The 20,434-nt window shown below is 56.3% G+C and overlaps 7 protein-coding genes across 7 annotated transcripts; 5 read left to right on the top strand and 2 right to left on the bottom strand.

Annotated features, from left to right (window-relative positions):
• Positions 1-328: 328 nt before the first annotated feature.
• EX895_005436 (uncharacterized protein) lies at positions 329-1,957 on the top strand (the record flags this gene model as incomplete). The annotated part of the gene is made up of 1 exon (XM_029886028.1): positions 329-1,957. The coding sequence occupies one exon, from the start codon at positions 329-331 to the stop codon at positions 1,955-1,957; it is 1,629 nt and encodes a 542-aa protein (XP_029737880.1).
• Positions 1,958-3,603: 1,646 nt separating this feature from the next.
• Positions 3,604-5,399, top strand: EX895_005435 (uncharacterized protein; the record flags this gene model as incomplete). Its single annotated transcript, XM_029886027.1, has 2 exons — positions 3,604-4,757; positions 4,940-5,399. The coding sequence occupies 2 exons, from the start codon at positions 3,604-3,606 to the stop codon at positions 5,397-5,399; spliced, it is 1,614 nt and encodes a 537-aa protein (XP_029737879.1).
• Positions 5,400-10,232: 4,833 nt separating this feature from the next.
• Positions 10,233-12,386, top strand: EX895_005434 (uncharacterized protein; the record flags this gene model as incomplete). The annotated part of the gene is made up of 1 exon (XM_029886026.1): positions 10,233-12,386. The coding sequence occupies one exon, from the start codon at positions 10,233-10,235 to the stop codon at positions 12,384-12,386; it is 2,154 nt and encodes a 717-aa protein (XP_029737878.1).
• A 365-nt stretch (positions 12,387-12,751) lies between these two features.
• Positions 12,752-13,645, top strand: EX895_005433 (uncharacterized protein; the record flags this gene model as incomplete). The annotated part of the gene is made up of 1 exon (XM_029886025.1): positions 12,752-13,645. One exon carries the CDS (start codon positions 12,752-12,754, stop codon positions 13,643-13,645), a length of 894 nt encoding a protein of 297 aa, XP_029737877.1.
• Positions 13,646-13,817: 172 nt separating this feature from the next.
• Positions 13,818-14,933, bottom strand: EX895_005432 (uncharacterized protein; the record flags this gene model as incomplete). The annotated part of the gene is made up of 1 exon (XM_029886024.1): positions 13,818-14,933. The coding sequence occupies one exon, from the start codon at positions 14,931-14,933 to the stop codon at positions 13,818-13,820; it is 1,116 nt and encodes a 371-aa protein (XP_029737876.1).
• A 565-nt stretch (positions 14,934-15,498) lies between these two features.
• Positions 15,499-16,043, top strand: EX895_005431 (uncharacterized protein; the record flags this gene model as incomplete). Its single annotated transcript, XM_029886023.1, has 2 exons — positions 15,499-15,514; positions 15,601-16,043. 2 exons carry the CDS (start codon positions 15,499-15,501, stop codon positions 16,041-16,043), a joined length of 459 nt encoding a protein of 152 aa, XP_029737875.1.
• Positions 16,044-16,572: 529 nt separating this feature from the next.
• On the bottom strand, positions 16,573-18,689 carry EX895_005430 (uncharacterized protein; the record flags this gene model as incomplete). Its single annotated transcript, XM_029886022.1, has 4 exons — positions 16,573-17,456; positions 17,543-17,574; positions 17,672-17,719; positions 17,797-18,689. The coding sequence occupies 4 exons, from the start codon at positions 18,687-18,689 to the stop codon at positions 16,573-16,575; spliced, it is 1,857 nt and encodes a 618-aa protein (XP_029737874.1).
• Positions 18,690-20,434: the final 1,745 nt, after the last annotated feature.

The raw sequence follows: 20,434 nt of genomic DNA, 5'->3' as shown, positions 1-20,434 counted from the left end.
AGTCTTTGAGTCTTTGAGCTCGGTTACTTGACAAATGAAGTCGCGCTCTTCCGCCGCCTATTTCTCTTTGGATTTTTGACCTACTTAATAGACCGTCGTCCTTTGCCCGTCATCAACCTCTCTCTCTTGCTCCTCCATCTTCCATCTCATCTTCCATCCCAAAAATCACCCTCTTTGGATCCTAACAAGCTATCGCCACACTTTCCGTCTCTCGTCCAGTGCATCCGCAAACTAGCATCGTAACAGCACTCCAAATCTCCCTCTCTGCCGCGACAGCTTGAAGCATACATACTATCGCCAGCAAACTAGCATCCGAATATCAGCAGCAATGTCGCACACACTTGCATCCAGCAGTCGCAGCTCCTCCACATCCTCCTTGACAGCCCTCGAGACTCCCGACTTTCTCACTCGCAACAGCTCTCACCTGTCATCCTCAGCCACCTCGGTCCACGATGAGCCCTTTGTATCCACATCCGATCTGGCTCCAAAGCTCGAGTCGGCGATGCCCGGTTGCCTCAACTCGACGCTCGACCACATGATTCAAACAGAAGGAGGAGGAAGCTGGCCACCCAAGCCAACCTATCGCGAATCGTGGCCTCACTGCCTCCACATCTATGACCAGGTCGCAAAGCAGGCTCCGCCACGCTTCGTCTCTACCAACTTGCGCCCCAACTACACCGATGCCGAGCTCAGACAGAGGATCGACGAAAACCGTCTTTGGCTCGTGCGGTCACTGGCTTCAGCCGACGTGCAGCAGGTTATGGCTGCATTGCCAGAACTCGACGTCAACGCTCGCCTGGGCTTCCTCGCTTGCACAGCCTACCTCATCCACCTCTATCGATGGGGCACATTACCCGTAGTCGCCATGGCCCAAGATGAGAAATCCATTGCTTTCCCTGCCATCATCCAGACTCCTTTTAGATGGCTCAACGACTTCTACGGCATCGAGTCCAGCGGCGGCTGTCTCTATTCCATGACGCTGGTCAACGTTATCCCGCACGGCGAGCAACTCGAGATGGCTTACTCCAACATGCGTCACATGCCTCAGCAGTCGGTCGTAGACGCAGAACGATACAATGCCTTTGTGTTCTACCAGATGGAACGCCTCTCGCTCGATCTCTACCGCTCCATCGCTCAGTGCCAGACCCTACTGGCTCAGGGCCAAGAGCAACTGGCAGCGGACGCGCTCAAGCAAGGTCACGTCGCACTCAAAGCTGCTTTCCGTCACTTCTTCGACACGCTGAAAGAAGAAAAGATCCAAAAGCAGGTGTGGATGTCGCACGCCCAGGGCTTCCACGGTTGGGGGGTCGATGACTTTGACGGTGTCTCGGGCGACCACTCGCTGCTCATCCGCACGCTGGATGCTTTCCTCGACATTCCGCTGCGCACCCAACCTGGTTGTCCCTTTGCTACGGCAAAAGTACCTGTCAAGTCGTGGGATGCTGCCGTATGCCCTGTCAGCGGTGCGACAAGTGCTTCGACAAGCGCACCGAGCGCACTCAGCGCGCCCGGTCTGCTCAGTCGACTGTACAACTGGATGTGGCCGTCGACCTCGTCTGCGCCCGAGACCAAGCTCGCTACCGTGCCATGCGTGGGCCAGAAGCAGATGAAGGAGATCCGATTCAGCGAGGTGCCCTACTCGAACGAGTACTTGCCCCGTGGTCAGGTCAACTGGATCCGAGCCGTACGCGAAGCTCGACTGCGGGCGCTTGCCTCGACCTCGCCCGACTCGCCCGTGACGCTCGAGATGGACGAGATGCTCAAGACGTTCAAGCTGTGGAGGATGGGGCATACGCGCAAGGCGGTCTACTACGAGGATCTTCATCTGCCCGAGCGCAAACCCATGACGGCGTCTGGTGGTGTCGGTGGCGGTGTCGCTCAGGACGGTGAAAGTTTGGCGCAGATGATGGAAAAATTGGAAGCGAGGTTGAGGGCGCGCATCGCTGCGACCAAATAAAAGCTTCACACGTTGTGGGAGACGAAGCCTCAGGCTTTCTATTTTCTTTCGTTCTTTGTATACCCTTTTGGCAGTCCGGACAATACATGCCTGCCACCCTCTAATTCGGTTTGATTGATTTGACCAGCCCCCGTGCCCGCGTTGGAGGAGCTCGCTTGAACCAGTGGTACCGGCAAGGGGACTTCTTCGGTGCCAAGACGGCGAACGGCGATATCTCGGCCACCTTCGACGGTATCTGACCGGGACGTCTGCTACAGTAGTTTGCATCGCGCTCAGGGTGCACGTTGACGACAGACTGGGTCAACTCGTGTGTGGGCGGACAATAGCAAAGGGTTGCCACGTTGCTGGGATGGGGTTCGTAGTGCCAGCGCAAAGGAGTTGAAGCCGAAGAAGCGAGAAAGCTCGCGTACCTGAATCGATGAGTCTCTGGAATGGCCAAGCATAGCGACAACGACGATGAAGGAATCGAAGTGCAACTCGTAGCACCGCAAAAGAGGAGTGGCGAGGACGTATGCACCGTGGATGCACGTGCAAGGGTTCCATATTTGACTGGGACGGTCGACTGGGAGAAAACCGCTACCAGCACACGGTTCCTGCGGACAACGGCCAGGCTTCCAGAAACGCGGTAGTGACGGGAAAAGGAGGAAAATCCAGCCGCCGGACCGCCTTGATTTTCATTTTGCCAACTCCGATGCCGTGACCGTGCCGTGCCGCTACAACGACAGACAGCAAATGCGATTACAGCAGAACGTTGCTGCTACCACCGGTACAAGGTGTGCGCCACGAAGAACAAAAGACTGCACTACAGTATGGTGCAGAGCAACAGGTCTGGTACACGTTCCTGAAGCTACACCGAGCAAGCACCGACACAAAGAAGAGGATCAAGCGAGACCACTTTGCAAGACTCTACACCGTAATTTGCTGCTGTTTCTCGACCGGTCAATTAGTGCGTCCCACCGAGTCACATCCGAGATGAACGACTCTCAGAAGCTTTGCAAACCATCACACGGAGATCTGAGGTCGAGGGATCAGAACGGGCAGGCGGTATCAAACGAGAAAACGTGTATGGAAGAGGACAACGGCAAGCTGTGTTCCGTGTTGCAGACACGTGCCAAACTCGACAGGTCTAATTTGGCCTGGCAACGTGAATGAGCGTCAATTTGGCTCCAACTCACTTGGCCTGCTCGCTTAACAGCTTTCGAACCTTCGCTTAACGCCTCTTTTCTTTTGCCTCTCTCAAAAGCATTGCAGAGCTTCCATTGGAAAGGTAGAACAGAGGCAGCTAGCGGGGTACCTGCAGCACTTTGTGGCCAACAGCAATATCGGCTTGCACGCCGGCAGGTACGCTAGAGCAAGTGCAATTCCTACCCCGCTCAAAGCATGAATCAAGTCTCGATAGCGAATCGGCTTCGCTTTGTGGGTATATCGCTTCGGCGGGCTCGCATGCACCCGCAAAACCCGCTCCGCTGGCTCACCACGACGGTTCACATCTCTGTGGAAAGCTGCGTTGCACTTCGAGCACAGTTCCCTCGAAGGGTGGGGGTTTCAGATATAAGGTGGGCCCACCTTTCGCTACCAATCCATTCTCAGTCCCTCACCAACATCCTTTCTTCCATCCTTCGCCTCCTCGTCCCCCTTTGTCTATGATGGAGGTGCCCACCCTTGCGGCCAACGGTCGTACAACCAGCACCGGTTCGGACGACATCGCTCTGGACAAGAAGACGTCCTCGGATGACAACCATGTCCAGGACCAGCTTAACACCACCTCGTCCTGCGAGGTGGTCAAGCCGCGTTCCAACAACTCTATCCTGCTTATCCTCGCTGCTGGTTGCGCCCTTCTTTCTGATGGTTACCAGAACTCGCTGATGACCATGACCAACGTTGTTCTCAAGACGCGATACGGAAGCAAGATCTACACCTCGGCAGTCTCCACCCGTATTTCTAATGCGTCGCTTGTCGGAGCCATCATTGGCCAGATCGCTGTCGGCCTTATCTGTGATCGCATCGGCCGTAAAGCTGGTGTTACCGTTACCACTGCGCTCCTCGTCCTTGGTGCTATCTTTGCCACTGCTGCGTACCCTGTCAACGGCAAGCCGGAGAACATGTTTTGGTGGCTCACCGTCGCCCGAGGCTGCGTCGGTGTTGGTGTCGGCGGTGAATACCCTGCATCCTCCACCTCCGCTGCCGAGGCAGCCAACGAGAGACTCGGCAAGAAGCATCGTTCGCAAGTCTTCATCATGGTCACCAACTTTGTCCTCGGTCTTGGCACCCTCGTTTCACTCGGCTTCTTCCTCATTGTCCTCAAGATCACCGGCTACCACGACACCAAGGACGCCGCCGGCTTCCGCGACCTCGGAATCATCTGGCGTACCGTCTTCGGTTTCGGTGCTCTGTTCCCACTCATCATCTTCTACTTCCGAATGATGGTCATCAACTCGTCGCTCTACCGCAAGACCGCGATGCGCAAGAATGTCCCCTACCTCCTCGCCTTCAAGCGCTACTGGCGCCGGCTCTTGGGCACTGCCGGTGTGTGGTTCATCTATGACTTTGTTGTGTTCCCTCTTGGCGTCTTCAGTGGTACCATCATCGCTACGGCCATCAAGCAGCCTACACTGCTCAAGATCGGCGAATGGCAGTTCCTGCTCTCCTTCCTCGGCCTTCCGGGTACGGTTTTGGGCGCGCTGCTGCTGCCCAAGCTCGGAAGCAGGAAGATGTTCATGATCGGCCTCGGTGGCTTCCTTGTTTTGGGCCTCGTGATTGGCTGCGCTTACGACCACGGCGTGTCCACCTCTGTCCCTGCGTAAGTTGATTAGAACACAGCACGAAAGGAGTGATTCGCACAATTGGAACGCAACACTGACCCCGCATTTCAATTTCATTTCCCAAATTTTTGCTTACACCGACCGCGCTTCGCCCTCGCCAACCTCGATGCACCCCTTCCCCACGTCTCGCCATCCTCAACACATCGCTCCTACCATCCAGTTTGGTCGTCCTCTTTGGTCTCCTGGCCTTCATGGGTAACTTTGGCCCAGGTTGCTGCTGTGGATTGACTTCCGCTGAGGTGTACCCCTCCGCTTTGCGAGGAACCATGTATGGTTTGTCCGCAGCGATCGGCAAGGCCGGTGCAGCGATCGGGACTCAGGCATTCATCCCGATCCAGAGTCACCTGGGCAAGAAGTGGGTCTTCATCATCTCTGCTATCCTGGGAACCCTCGGTATTGCCCTTGTCTACTTCTGTATCCCCGAAACGACCAAGTTTGACCTCGCCGAGGAGGACCGCAACTGGTTGGCCTACCTCGTCGAGAACGGCTGGCAGGGCGAGATCGGTGATGGAACCGAGGGTATCACTGACGCCCAGAACGCCATCGCCCGTGTCAAGAACAGCGACGCTAGTGACGAGAGCACGCTTCACGACCAGGAGTCGCTCGAAGCCAAGCACTGATCGCACTCTAAAATTTTAATTGCTCAAGCAACTAAGGATCTGATAGGTTTATAACGTCACTCTTCTCTATTTCGTCTGTACATGGTCTAGATATCTGGCTTTGACAATGGTCACAAGAATGGGAACATGCTAAGGGGGTGCTGTGCTCCTGCTGTTCCAAGTCGATTTGGTCTTTGTCTGTGAGAGGCGTGTTGGTGCACGACTCGTCCGGTGGTCATGACCACGTACAGACGAAATAGAGAAGAGTGACCTTATAAACCTTACCATACCCAAACATCGTTGTTGGAGGTTCTGCGCAATCTCAAAATCAAGGCCTTTGCCTTGAGCGACGGGAGAAAGGCAAGGACCTCTTCTTGTTACAAAAACTTCTTCTCCGTTGCACGAAGCGAATGATCCTTTTGGATACTCAGAGTCTGCGCTCAAAAGGGACCAAAAGATTCCGATGATCGCACACACTGGTACTCGGAACTTGACTTTTTGTGATGGCGTCCGGAGAACATCACCGAGAATTGAGGATCAGGATGACAACGCACTCTCACGCGAAGAGAACGTAATGATAACCGCCATACCGAGAATCGAAAGAGTGTGTTTGAATGCGAGCGAAGAGCGAATCGAAAGAGCATGAGAGTACGATGCGGCGCCTGAATTGCTTCGACAGGTCTTTTTTGTAACGATGCGAGACGATTGCTTTTCAGGGTAGCGCGATCGTCGGTTCGATACAAGTGAGATTTCTGGAAGCGTGGTCCCATGTGCAAGCATCAGTCTGCAGAATGCCCAGATTCTTGTAACCGCCAGTGGTCTTCGCCCGAAAGCTGTTGCTGCCTAGAAAGAGGAAACAAGTGTACCTTTTTCCGAGAGATCAGCTGATTATCAGCCTTCCATTGCGAAATATGGAGATACGACGGCAGCGATGGAGGTAGGACGTACTCATTGACAGAGACACTCATCCAGCTCCAAATGTCTTTGGAACTGCATTTCGGTTTGCCCAGCTCAACGTAGCTGGACGGATCCCAAGATGCCACCTCGTACTTGCCAGAAAAGCAGACGGTGGCAGTGATGTTCTCGTACAAGCTTTTGTTGATCTGATAGTAGTTGTTGACCGTGTTCTTGGTGCAATCTTCGAGCGCGTGGCTTTTTTTCTTGCAGACGCGGCGTTGACGGTTAAAGGGGCGGGAGTGTCAAGATTCAACATCGGTAATACGTACCAGGTAAGGCTCAAGGCCAGGTGGAGAGTCCTTACAGCATTGGCGACCGTCATCGAGCCCGACAAAAGGACAAAGAGGAGCAAGACTTTGCCAGTGTTGACGGCCATTTTGTTTGAAAAGGAGAGACGGTTAGTTTCGAAGTGACGGCGAAGGGGAGAAAGGTAAAAGGGAAGGGATTTAGAAGCGAGCTGAGCAGCCATGAGCAGAGCCTTGTTGATGCGTTGCCCTGATTCATCATTCCCCACCAACGTTCCTCATCTCAGAGACAAGGCTCGCAGATGCAAAGCGATCGAGGGTTTTATGAAGCTGCCATTTCGACTCCGCTACCTTGTTCGCCCACACAAGTGAACGTGAGGAGGCTGCGATGAGAGTCGACAGCGCAGAGGGATGTGCCCGCTTTATGGAATGCGCCAACAACGACTTGCCGTTCAAATTAGTGTCTGGATGTACTTGGAGATCTGTCGCCCAGCATTCGGGTTCTTGAAGCTAAAGTGGGGCAACAGGACCGTACACTATTGCCAAATCTCACTCCCTGTGCATGTCGCTCAAGCCCCTGAGTTGATCGTTTTCAGCTTGGGAACATCGCGCGTAAGTTTGTACAGCGCTTCACCTCAACCACAATCACATGCGCGTCCCAAAGGTGCTCACTTTCGTGGAAAGCAAGGAGAGTGCGTTTTCTACTTAGGATATATCTCAACCATTCCGATCAGTATCACAGTCGTCACAGGGTCGAATGCAGTAATCAGAAGAGACTAGAATTGTCTTTCTCCATACCGACTTGTCGGAGTCACATAAGGTCTACGTAACCCACCAAAGCAAGTGAGGAAAAGGAAACCAACAAAAATCGTTGCCCTTGGCTTTGATCTCGCTCGAAGGGCCTTGCCCTTGACTACCGTCGTTGCAGCAAGTCAAGGACCCACTGCTGAAATTGCAACTTTCTTCGTCGAAGCACTTGGCCAGATTCTTATCACCTGTGTCGCTGTAGAACTGGACGGAAATGGTAGCTTTGAAGTACCAGCAATCGTAACTGCAATGCCACGCACGTTCAGCCAGTCTGTAACGTTCCTAGGAATTAGTCTGTGAACGGACGAAGTCGGAGCTCAAGCCACTTGTATTGGCTTCTTGCCGGAGTCAAAATGCGCAGTGGTCACGGTTGAATCGGAGCACGAGATCAACAAAGCTAAAGAATGCCCAGTGAGGACTGTCAAAGCCGACGGAGCTTCAGGAAGAGCGATGACGTTGGCGACGCTCTCGGATCGTGTCGGCCGATCCCAGCAGCGCGCACAGGGGGAGCATCGGGCCAGCTCATACGGCATAGCGCCTTTTGCAGTACGCATCCGCGAGAGCGGATTGATATTGCCACCTCGTTTGGTCTGCAGAACCCACATGACGCTCGAGTGACAATCACATTCGGACATGACGGTGGAAGCGGCGGCCTTGGTCTTGAGCAACATGCAATGGTTATTTGAGCTCCGCTGCAAGACGAGAGCGTTGCGAATCCAACCTCGTCTGACCAGAGCTAGATTGCTGGTCAAAGGTCGAAGCTGGTAAGGCGGCTGAGTCTGCAGACGCAGTGCAGTTCAGTGCGGGGGTCCTTTCGATTGGAGATGCAGGTCGAGGTGATCATCAGAGGGTTTTGACGGTTTTGACGGGGTGCAGCACTCGCCCCGCACTTTTCTCCGCAAAAAGGGAAAAAGACTTGGGCCAGCCGATCATACCTCACCCGGATGCCCCGATGCCGGTGTAAAGACACAAGATTTGCACATAATCCGAATCGCAAGGTTGGACCTCCAATCGCAGCGAGTGTGGTCCCCTCCAAAGTCAAGACGTGGTTGCAGAGCAAAGCGAGTTGCCGGAATGCACGGCAGACGGGAAGAGAGTCTCGGCGTCTTGCGAGTAGCACAGTGCGGTGGACGCGTCGACGGCCTTCGTCGTTCTGAGGCGTTTGATAAGGTTGCATCGGACTGTGCCAGTGATAGAGTTGACCCGTGCTGGAGGAGCCTGCACGCACTGCATTCGGCGAGGCTGTTGTGTTCTGCATGCAGAGCGAGCGCGCACGCTGGCAACCACGGCTGTGTAGAAGTGGGTTCACACTACCTAGCATGGCTCATGCGCATCCAAATCGCTCGGTTGATCGCGCACAATTGACCGGCATCATTGGCCTTTGCGCAGACAACAGAGGCTACACGCTAACTTATCGGCCTTTTTCCTCGAGTTCTCGGCAAAGCGCCTCTCTGAACTGGTCGCCGTGCCTTGTCGACCCCGCACTCACGCGAAAAAAGGCCAGTCAAAACAAGTAGAGCCTGCTCGCGCGCCCACACCTTGTATCTGCGCTCAGTCCCACCGAGCGAGGCTTGGCAGTCTGGCTACGAGCAACGCAGAACCGACGGTGCCTCGGCAATTAAGATCTGGAAGGAAGGGCCGTGCCAGGTTGGTCGTCACCTCTTCGAATATTCTCCGAGGTCCCTTCCAGTTTCGCAAGCAGAGACAATCGCTCGGTTCTGCTGTGTGAAATAGTCCAGCCGTTCGAGTGGTAAGTGGATGTGATGCTGGCCGAGCAGCTGACTGAGGTCTTGGCTGTAGAACTCAGCGTCCCAGACCGTCATAATCGGCAGCGGGGTGTGGAAGCGAAAGAGCGCAGGCCTCGTCATTTGCAGCAGCAGCAATGTAGCAATCGAGCTTGGAGAGATAGCGGCGCTGCAGTTGCCTCGTTTCGAGCCTCTGGTGGGGGCGCTAGGGCAGTCACCGAGGAGGGGAAGACTAGACACGCCGCCGCGCTCGCTCTGTTTAACGTAAGGCAAGGTGAGCTCCGTTTTACACTCGCTTCCAGCCAACCTCGCAAATACGAACAATTTTTTTCCCTTTTTTCCGCGCATTATTCTGCTCTAGGTCAGCAGGCCGGCGCACAATCACTTACAAATGGTGAAGCGTGCTGCTGCCTCGCATTTCTCCCTGTGATGTAGAGCCAATTTTTTTTTTGTTCCTCTCTCTCTCTCTGGCCGTTATTTTTCGGGTCAATGGCCGACTGAACAGGATGGCTGTGTGCTGCTACGCCTCTGCTACCATCACACTTCTCACGACCGTCACCGCAGCAGCCTTGTTTCTCGACTCGCCCTCGCATCGGCTGCTCTATCACTTTCGACTCGCAAGGGCCGCCTCTTTTCGGCAGTCTCTCGCACTTGCACTTGCTCTGCTCCCTTCCTCCTCCTCCTTGCAGATTGCCCCACTTCGCCTTTCTCCGCCTCTTCGCCTGTCTCTCCCTCCGCCTTTCGACCTCGTCTAACCTTCTCATCGGCCTGTCCATCTGCCGCTGTGTACCTGTTCATCTCTTCTTGCCTTTTCTCTCTCTCTCTCGCTCTTTCTCTTTGTCTCTAGCTCCGCTCGTGTTCTCTTGTCTAACCGCTCATCCTCAAGAATCTTTTCCTCATCACCACCACCACCGCCAGCATCGTCCTCACACCAGGCCGTTACCATCCTTCACGCTTGACTCCATTCCACCGCTCGCTATCCTCCGACTCAGCGCGCGCCAGTCATCTCTACCGTGCCTCGATTGCCTGCTTGACCACTGGTGATCGCATTGCACCCTTCTCATCTCGGAGCATCCCCTCAGACTGCTTGCGTCGCGATCATGTACGCCTCTACCGTCCGAAGGTCCGCTAACTTCACCTTGGCCAACGGTGCCCAGATCCCCAAGCTCGGGTTTGGCACCTGGAAGATGACCAAGGAACAGGCGACTCCCGCTGTTGCCCACGCCATCAAGACCGGCTACCGCCACATTGACTGTGCATGGGCATACAAAAACGAAGATGCTGTCGCGGCCGGTATCAAGAAGGCCGGCGTCCCTCGTTCGCAGCTGTGGCTCACCAGCAAGCTCTGGAACAGCTTCCACGCTCCCGAGCACGTCGAAAAGGCCCTGGATGCTTCGCTCAAGGACCTTGGCACCGACTACCTCGACTTGTACCTCATGCACTGGCCCGTCGCCTTCCTCAACGCCAAGGGCTCCATGGTCTCCTCCATCCGCAGCACGGGCGGCCACCCCGTCGAGAGCACCGATCTCTCACGTGACTTTATGGCCACTTACCGCGCGATGGAGGAGATGGTCAAGAAGGGCAAGGTGCGCAACATTGGTATCAGCAACTTCAACATCCGACGTACCGACGAGACCGTCGAGCAGGCTGACATCAAGCCCGTCGTCAACCAGGTCGAAGTCAACCTCGGCGTTCACAACGAGGAGCTGCGCAACTACGCACACGCCCACGGCGTCACCCTCCAGGCTTACTCGCCCTTTGGCTCCAACCAGAACGTGGCCAAGTACCTCGAGGACCCGGTCGTCGTCGACGTAGCCCAGAGGAACAACATCACCCCCGCGCAGGTGCTGCTCGCGTGGACGCTTGGCAGGGACATCATCCCCATCACCAAGAGCGTCACCCCAGAGCGCATCGAGGAGAACTTCCGCGTGCTCGACATTGACCTGCCCGTCGATGAGATCAAGCACCTCACCAACGAGGCGCTCAGCCGTCCCATCGAAAGGACCGTCGATCCCACCCAAGGTTGGGCGGTCGAGGACGAGATCTTCGAGGACGGTGTCGACCAGACGCGCGAGAACCAGCTCAAGGGCGGCGCTTACGTGCCAGCACCTGCCCATGAGTCGCCTCTCGAGCACCGTCTCGAGCCACGCAACGACCCCGAGTCGCCCTCGCGCATGTTCCACACGGCTGCCCACCCTCTGGCCTCGTCGTCGCGCAGCTCCAGCCGCCGACCCACCGCGATCCAGGCCCGCCTGGCTCCCAACAAGGCCTCATCGTCGTCGCTGTTCCGAAACTTCGCCAGCTCCAGCCGATCGGCCGCTGTCGCCGAAGTCGCCCCACCTAGCGTATCCGAAGCACCTGCGGTCAGTGAGAGCCCTTTGCTGCGCAACACATCCAGGTTGGCGCTTACCACCCCCGGACTCAAGTTCATCGACGGAGAACAGAGCATCGAGAGAGAGACCAAGAAGATGAACATGTACACGGTGCGTAGAATGTCCACATCGACCCAAGCCCGAGCTTCCCTTTCCGCTTCCTCTTCCCCCATCGCAGCCCCTTTGCCGTCCTCGTCGTCGTCATCCTCGTCGTCATCCTCGTCGGCGGCTGTTTCGGTGGCGCGAAAGTATCCCGCCAAAAAGTCGTTCTTGTACGAAAAGTACCTGCGCCTCCTCACCGACAGCCAGATGGTGCTTGTGCTCCAGCACAACAACCTCTCTGTCGCCGAGCTAGCCAAAGTGCGCTCAGATATCGCAGCTATCAAGCTACCCGAGGGCCAGACGGCAAAGGCTTCGCTCACCGTTGTCCGCGCCGGTCTGATGAAGGCGGCGGCGAGACAGCTGTCGAAGGACAACGCCACCATGGAGCCGCTGCAGCCTGCCCTCAGCGGCCCGATCGCCTTGCTGACATGCGAACATCTCACTCCTGCGTATCTCAGCGCGCTGTTTAATGTGGTCGATAGAGCGCTCGGCCACGCACCTCCTCGAGCCCCCGCCATGGGTCTCAAGCATCCCGAAACCGCGGTTGCTAACCCGAGGTTGGTTCCTCTTGCGGCGGTGCTCGAGGGTAACAGGTTGCTCCAAGTTCCCCAGACCCGAGACGTGGGCAGGATCGGCGGTCTGGACCAGCTCAGGTCGCAGATTGTCGGCTTGCTCAGTGCACCTGCTCAGCAGTTGGCGGGTGTGCTTAGCCAGGCCAGCGGTCAGCAACTGGCTCTGACGCTCGAGGGTCGAAAGAGGGATCTTGAGGCCAAGCAGTAAGCCGCGAACAGAAAGCTCTCATCGTCCGCTGCGTAATCCCATCCCTTCTTAGCCTTGTATAGATTACTGTTTTTTATCATCCTGATTCGCCATCTCACATTAGTTTCGACATCAGTTCCGCGGGGCTCAACATAGTCGCGCTGTGGTGCTCTGCAATTCGTCGTGGTGAGCATACTGACCCCTGAAACCCTCCTTTTCCTTCGCACCACACCGCGCTTGCCGGTTTTCAATCTGCTCTCCCTTTTTCTTCCTCTTTCTGTGCAATGTAGGCGATCCGCGATGCGCAAGCGCACATCCTCTCGAGTGACGCCACGTCGTGCGTATTCGGCGAAGACGTAGCCTTTGGAGGAGTCTTTCGATCCACCATGGGGCTTGCCGAGACGTATGGACGGGACCGCGTCTTCAACACGCCCCTGACCGAGCAAGGCATCGTCGGGTTTGGTATCGGGATGGCGGATATGGGACACACGGCGATCGCCGAGGTGCAATTTGGCGACTACATCTTCCCAGCCTTTGATCAGATTGTCAACGAAGCGGCCAAGTACAACTATCGGTCCGGGGGACAGTTCTCCGTGGGCAGACTGACCATCCGCGCACCATGTCAGGGGGTGGGGCATGGCGCACTGTACCATTCGCAGAGTGTCGAGCAGTTCTTTATGCCAGTTCCGGGCCTCAAGGTTGTTGTGCCGAGGAGTCCGATCCAGGCCAAAGGGCTGCTGGCGGCGAGTATCAGGGACGACAACCCAGTGGTGTTCCTCGAACCCAAGATCCTCTATCGTTCTTCGGTGGAAGAGGTTCCGCTCGACGACTTCACCCTGCCACTCAGCAAAGCTGAAGTCGTGAAACCAGGCAGCGACGTGACCGTCATCTCGTGGGGCGCACCCCTCTACTCGTGCATCGAAGCGCTCCAAGTGCTCTCGAACCCACCGGCGTCGATCGCAAAGCACTTCCCGCAAGGCGTACGACAGGCCAACATCGAGCTCATCGACCTCCGAACCATCCTGCCGTGGGACAGAGAGACGGTCGCTCGCTCCGTAGCAAAGACAGGCCGATGCGTCATCGTCCATGAAGCACCCGTAACTGCTGGCGTGGGCGCCGAGATCGCTGCGCACCTGCAAAAGACGTGCTTCCTCAACTTGGAGGCTCCCATCACGCGCGTTGGTGGCTGGGACACTCCGTTCCCACATGTTGGAGAGCTGTTCTACAAGCCCGAGGCGATTCGGATCGCTGATGCGCTCGTCAAGTGTTTGACTTTCTAGAAGCATTTCTCAAAAAAAGATGGTTTGCAATGCATATGGTTTCGACTCTTTGACGTGTGGCCAAGCCTGTCGTGTGCCGTGGGTTGCTGAGTGGTACAAATACAAGTGGTGGATGCGATGGAAACAATCAAACGAAGAATTGCTGCAAGGTATCGAGGCGCACATCGGCGAGCTACAGGTTAAACACGCGGACGATGCCGGTATCCTTGGGCGCTTCATCGCCGGCATACGCCAGAACGTACTTGCTCGGATGCCACGCGAGCGTATTAATCATGGTACTCGCGCCCAAGGGCACCTTGTGCACCTGGTCGGTCTCGTTACTGTCCAGGCCCAGCGTCGGATTGGTAGCGTTGATGCTGATGAACGGATCCTCGCCGCCCGCGGCTAGGAGCTCGCCGTCGAAGCTGAAGCCGATGGCTCGCGCGGGGAAGGAGAGGGAGGTGAACATCTTGAGCGAGTACCACTCGGTGGCGTGCCAGAGGGAGATCATGGCGTCGGAGGAGGCGGTGGCGATGAAGCGCGCCAGCGGGTCGTATTCCAGGCAGAAGACGTTGGCGGTGTGGGTCGGGTGCGAGTGGATGCGTTTGTAATCGGACAAAGTGTGGTGGATGTGGACGGAGCCGGAGCCGGAGGAGAGAAGGAGGAGGGAGCCGTCGGGGGAGAAGGAGAGTTCGTTGATCTCGTCGTGACTGGCGAACACTGTCGTGGAAATGTATGTCTCTTCTCCGGGCGGAGCGCTCGACCTGCGCGTACACACGGTGTGAACCACCCTGTTCTGGCGCGTATCTACAACCGACACTGTATCCGTCTTATCGCCCACCGCAATGTAATTCCCCGTCGGATGATACGCAATGTTGATGTTCGCACCGGGAGTGCTCACTACTGAACCCGCCTCCGCGGGTGCCGCACGCACATCCCACACCCGTACCGTCTTGTCCGCACTCGCCGTCGCCAGCACCTCGGGCTGCAAAGGGTGCCAGACCAGCTGGTCGACACTCTCCGTGTGTCCGCGCAGCTCGGTGCTCGCGCGATAGTCCACCGACCGCTCGGGCGTCCAGATGCGTATGCTGCGGTCTGCCCCGCAGGTGGCGAGCTTGCGTCCATCGACAGACCACCCGAGCCCACGCACAGATTGACGGTGCCCCGAGCGCAGCTCTTTGGTCTTGAGCTGGCTGAAGTTGGGGAGCACGATGTTGCGATCTCGGAAGGAGGAAGCTAAAGAAAAGGGGAGGCCGTTGAGTGTTTTTGACCCGGAGCCGGGTGGTGGCGGGTATAGTGAGAGCGACATTGCGCCGTGTGAGCTGAGGTAGAGCCGTTGCCTGGCCCCCAAGTGAGTCCTTGAGATTCGAGGTGAGGAAGCAAGGGCCAAAGTGGATCAAGGAACAAGGGTCTAACTTCGAAAGCCTCCACTCTCTTGACCTAATGTGAGCTTGTCACGTGTGAACGACTTCTTCTTTTCGTACGAAACGCCCTTTAAAGTGCGTGAGAAGAACCTCAAAGATGCACCGCACCAACCACCTTTGCTATCTTTTCTTTTTCTTTTTCTTTTTCTTTTCCCGTTTCTTTTTTTTCCGAAGCAAAGGGGTCGTTGAGGAACCGGGATCCTGCAACTTCTTCTTGCGCCTGCCTGCCTGCGTGAGTGCGAACAACACAGACCCACACAGGCGCAAAAACAAAAGCAGCAGCAGCAGCAACTGAGAGCAGAGATGGTGCGGCGGCGATGCAGCTGGACCGAACTGGTGCTCGTTGGTCTGTTGTTGATCTCGTGCTGGTTCCATCTGCGCACTGCTTCCCCTCTTACTTCCACACGATCCTCATACACCTGTCCATCCCAGATACCACAGATCTTCAAAATGGCTACCGAACAGAGTAAGCACCTGCAGTCCTTCCTTTCCCCTTCCTTCTGTTGAGCAGCAACTGACTTGTTCTCCATGCTTCCTTTCTCGCGGTGGCAGCCTACATCATGATCAAGCCCGACGGCGTGCAGCGCGGCATTGTCGGTGAGATCATCAAGCGATTCGAGAACCGCGGCTACAAGATCGCCGCTCTCAAGATGGTCCACGCCTCCGAGGAGCACCTCGAGAAGCACTACAAGGACCTCAAGGGCAAGAAGTTCTTCCCGGGCCTCATCAAGTACATGGCCTCCGGCCCCGTCGTCTGCATCGTCTTCGAGGGCAAGGACGCCGTCAAGACCGGCCGTGTCCTCCTCGGCGCCACCAACCCCCTCGACTCTGCTCCGGGCACCATCAGGGGCGACTTTGCTATCGACGTCGGCCGCAACGTCTGCCACGGCTCCGACTCGGTCGAGAGCGCTAAGGCCGAGATCGCTCTCTGGTTCGGCGAGCAGAACCCTACCATCCAGTACACCCGTGCTGTCGACTCGTGGGTCTACGAGTAAACGCCGTCGCCCCCTTCCTTGCTGGCCATCGTCTTATCGGCAATTTACTTGAAGTCTGACAATAGCCAACAGCAGCATTTACTTATAATCTCTTTGCAAAACTTACCTTGTCTCGTGCCTGAGTGTGCTTGCTACCGACCTGTTCAACTCACAGAGGACAGATCGTCACATACCTGATTCAAATCCTCGAAGCGACAAGAGATTGTGGGTGCAACATCTTGGAATTCAGTCTCGTTTTGAGAGTTGTGAGACAACAGAGGAGTAATCATACTGGGAGTGGGCGTTGTTACACAGACAGATCAAGGCATGGCGGCTCAAGAGAGAGACAGAGAGAGAGCGAGAGGAATGTTTAGGCACAGGAAGGTACCGCTTCGGGTACTTCGTTCAGCTTAGGAAGAGAGTGGATGATATCGCATGGGGCATAAGCGCTGGGTCGGTATACTGTCGATCGAGGTCGAGCTCGTTTCACACCATGTGATCGTGAATGCTTGACGAGCTTCAAGGAACGTAGCGTCTGTACTTGCGGTGTTCAGATGATGCTGCGAATGTCCATCACCCTGTCGATGGGTCGCTGCGATCTTACGCTCGAACCAGACAACTCGCCTTCTTCCAGTTCGTCGTCGCCGTCCTGCATCGAATCGGCAGCCTCGTGCGAGGTGGCACGCACAGCACCGGCAACAAGTCGGCGGCCGCTACGCCGCTGATCAGGAGACATTGTGCCGCTGCCGCTGCGTGCATAGCTTTCGCGTCTCGGAGTGGAGCGAGACGAAGCGGTGGCCACTGGCACCTTGCTCGCCGCAGGAGTTACGGATGCTCTGCGAGATACGGTACTGGTAGCAGCAGCAGCATCATGCTGCTTCGCGTTTCCTGCAGCTGGCGCCACATGTGCATAGTGAACCTTGGAGCGTCCTCTGACCGTGATCGGATGGCTGACCAAGCTCGCCACCTCAACACCTCCGCCAAGCGTCAGTGGACCCTGCCTCGGGTACGCCAGCAACGTCAACTTGAGTGCATAGAACTGCTGGCTCGCTGCCCCACGTTGGCCGTTGTTCATCGTAGCTGAGCGGATCTGCACCCTGCGAAAGGCAGCAATGGTGCCCGACCTCGCCGCCGTCTGCTCGTTGGCCGAGGCATCGTTGCCGAGGGTGCCACCGCTGCGCAGCTCGACAGGCTGAACCGCCTCACGAGGGCCCCGCTCCCTAGCTGGGCCGAACTGGATCAGCGGCACAAGTCCCTGACGACCCTTTTGGAGCCTGCCGTCGTGGTGAACGACATGAGCAGTCATGTGAACTGCAAAGCGCTCGACCACAAACGGAGCACGGCCATCAGCTTCACAAATCAAATCGCCATGCACCTCGTCACGGCGTCGGCCTTTCTCATCTTCAAAGTGAAACGAGACATCCACCCTTAGGTCTGCGTAGAAAGACCACAATAAGCGTGACATGTCAGTGCGCCGTTCACTTCACGTCCTTGGTCTCGGCGAAGAGCTTTCAGCTTACAGTTACGACGGTAACAAGCCCATTTTCCGTCACTGGTGGAGTCGGTATCCGTTTGAGAGTGAGATGGTTGCCACCGCTGTCAGTCGTATGAAGCCAGCCATGAGACTGGCGAAGACGCCTTAAACTCACACAACGCTGAAGCACTGGTGTGAAGTCGATTTGAGCTTGCAAAGGAGTCTGTTCGTCGGTGGATGATGAGCGAGGAGTGTTAGCTGCGCACTTCCGATCCTTGATCAGCCAAATTTCGAACGCACTTCTCTGTGTTGTTGCCGCAACCTCGCCGGAGTGCGAGAGGGAGGATCGTTTTCGGAGTCACAAAAATCTCGCCGGTGCGACCCTCTTGTGGAAGTGGCAAATCTGGTCGTCCAAGCTCCACCTTGGACGTGCTTCCACTCAGAGCAGAGGAGTCGGGCAATACTGAGGATCCGATGAGGGGTTCGTCCGAGTCCTGGTCCTCACTGTCGCTGCTCATATCGGCAAGAGGCGACATGGAACGGAGGATTGGCATCTTGTAGATGAAGCTGTCGTCCTTGAGCTTTACCACTGGTTCGGACGCAGATGGCGGGCCAGCAAATGGAGGCGATAATTCATGAAGTCGAAGCGCCGGGAGGTCGAGGGACGAATCGATGCGGCTCTTGTTGAGGTCGAGGCGATGAGCGAGGGGAAGCAAGGTCAGCGAGTCGTCGCTGTGCGTCGAGGGCGACGGCAACTGCGATGAAGCATGGGAAATGTTTGCGGGGGACCGAGTGAGCATTCGAGACGGTTTCCTCGTGTTGGCACCGAGAAAGCTGAGACCGTCGCCACCTTGACCCAAGAAGAAGTCGGCTTCGCTGCGTGGCGACGGGACACCATGAGTGGCTGTGCCGAGATCGAGATGCAGAAGCTCAGATGGGAAGGGATTAGGCTCCAAGAGGAGTCCCAGCGCATTTTCAGGCGTGGCGAGGTGGGATGAGGGCAGACGCGAGGCGGTGGCCACGCCAGGGTATCCTCCGCCCTCGTTCTTGATCAGATCAGCGCAGAAAAGGCGCAGTCTGTCCGAAGATCCGTCCGTTTTTGAAGGCGCGCCGAGAAAAGCGCGGCTCGTTGAAGGGCGGATGGGGGTGTCTGCATTATCCACACCGTTGGAAGTGGACCGAAGGCAGCTCATCGGAGTCTTCGGGGGTCTGAAAGTTCAAGAAGAGGGGAGCAAAAGGATGATGGCGTTTAGTACGGCAAAGAGATGCTGCTGGCTGAGAGCGACTACGCCACATACTGGAAGAGAGATTTTGCTCTGTATCCCTCAGTACCTCGCGAGGAGAATGGGGAGAGAGCAAAGTAATCGTTCTGCTTGCGAGCCGGTGTCGCAAACAAGTAAGGGTTGCTTCTGTACTCAACTCCGTGGCGGGGAGAAGATCGGATGGGACCGAGGTGACTGCGAGAATGATATCCAAGCAAAGGAGGCAAGACGGGTCGACCGGCGCCGTCCAAAGTGCAAGCTCTCGGCTTGGTCGGCATCTTCATCTTGAGCGACTCGCTAAGCGCACCGGCACTATGCCCTCTGCCGGACTTCGATAGAGCAGGTCGAGTTTGCTCACGTCCCGAACAAGACTGCACCGCTTTCGACGACACGTCGAACGGCATGGCAAGATGTGTATCACGAGACACAGCCGAATTGAGGGCGAGGCGAACTGGAAGTGAGGGAGGCGGCGCGTGGTGCGACGAGTTGCGAGCTCTTTGAGTGGAAAGCGTGGGTGAGGTTTGCCAGATTGTGTTCCGGTTGAGTGAACGATGAGCCCCAGGGTGATGACTTAGGAAGGAGCCAGAGGTGTCTCTTTGGTGGCTAGTAGGTGAATAAAGGAACTTGCTGCTGTGCGAAGAAGGGGGAGGCGTTAAGAGCAAGATGGGATTCCAATCGTAGTTGCCCAAGCCTGTTGCTGAGGTATCGCACCGTTTTGTGGACGAAGAGGGTGTCAGACCGTTCGCATGCTCTTGTGGATGGTGAGAGTGGTTGTGGTCGTGGGGTCGATTCGAGGAAGGAGAGAGGAGAGGAGAAGGTCGCCTCGAGGAAGGCGAGAGAGACTGAGAATCTTGGAACCGGATGGTGGTAGCAATGTCCAATTTGGCGGTGACTAGGGAGGAGGATGAGGAGTGACGAGAAGGGAGAAGCGAAGCAGCGACGCTGTCTTTATAATTCCTTTTCGGCGTCTGCGCCTTTGCGGACAGCGTTTGGTCAACAAACGCAGGTGGCGAGATCGATTCCATCTCGCCGGGTGTGGAGGCAGAAGGAGAACAAGGGGAGCAAGTTGCGGCGGAAAACAGCGAGTGGCAAAAGCGATTCTCTAGATCGGAAGAGCCGTTCGAGGGCGAGGGCCCCAACATAAAGCTGTGTGAGCGATAGCTAGCGATAGTGCCTTGTCTCCGTCGGAACACTCGTCGAACCACAAGAGGCAGAGATGGGAAGTTGCTCGGCGAACCAGAGAATGCCGCCCTCACTCAGTTCCTTGTGTCTGTGTGCGTTTGGATCGGTGTCTGTGTCTGCGTCTGTTCTGCTCGATTTCCTGTGAAGCGGCTGCTACAGCCTATGCTGTGAAAAGCGACGGAAGGCAGGTTGAGGTTGGCGGCGAGATCGTCTCAGTTTCCTATTCTCTCGGGTTCAGAGAAGAGATGTCCACGAACCGCGCAAGCGCAGTCTCGTTTCAATGCTCTCTATGAGTGGGTGGAAAAGCAGGAGCAGATTGTTCCGAAGGCGCAACAAGCTCGACGGAGTCAGCAAAAGTCGACGGGCACGGTCGCATCGAGGCAGGCGAGCAGTGAACGAGAGACCTCAGAAATACCTTCGAGTAACAGCGTCAATGCTCCTTGACAGCTCTTGGAGTGCGATACAGCCGTCGATCCGAACGTGCAAAAGTCTAG

This window comes from Sporisorium graminicola, chromosome SGRAM_6 (assembly GCF_005498985.1).
Source record: "Sporisorium graminicola strain CBS 10092 chromosome SGRAM_6, whole genome shotgun sequence".
In the NCBI taxonomy this organism is placed as follows: Eukaryota; Fungi; Basidiomycota; class Ustilaginomycetes; order Ustilaginales; family Ustilaginaceae; genus Sporisorium; species Sporisorium graminicola.
This window is presented reverse-complemented; position numbering and strand designations above follow the sequence as displayed.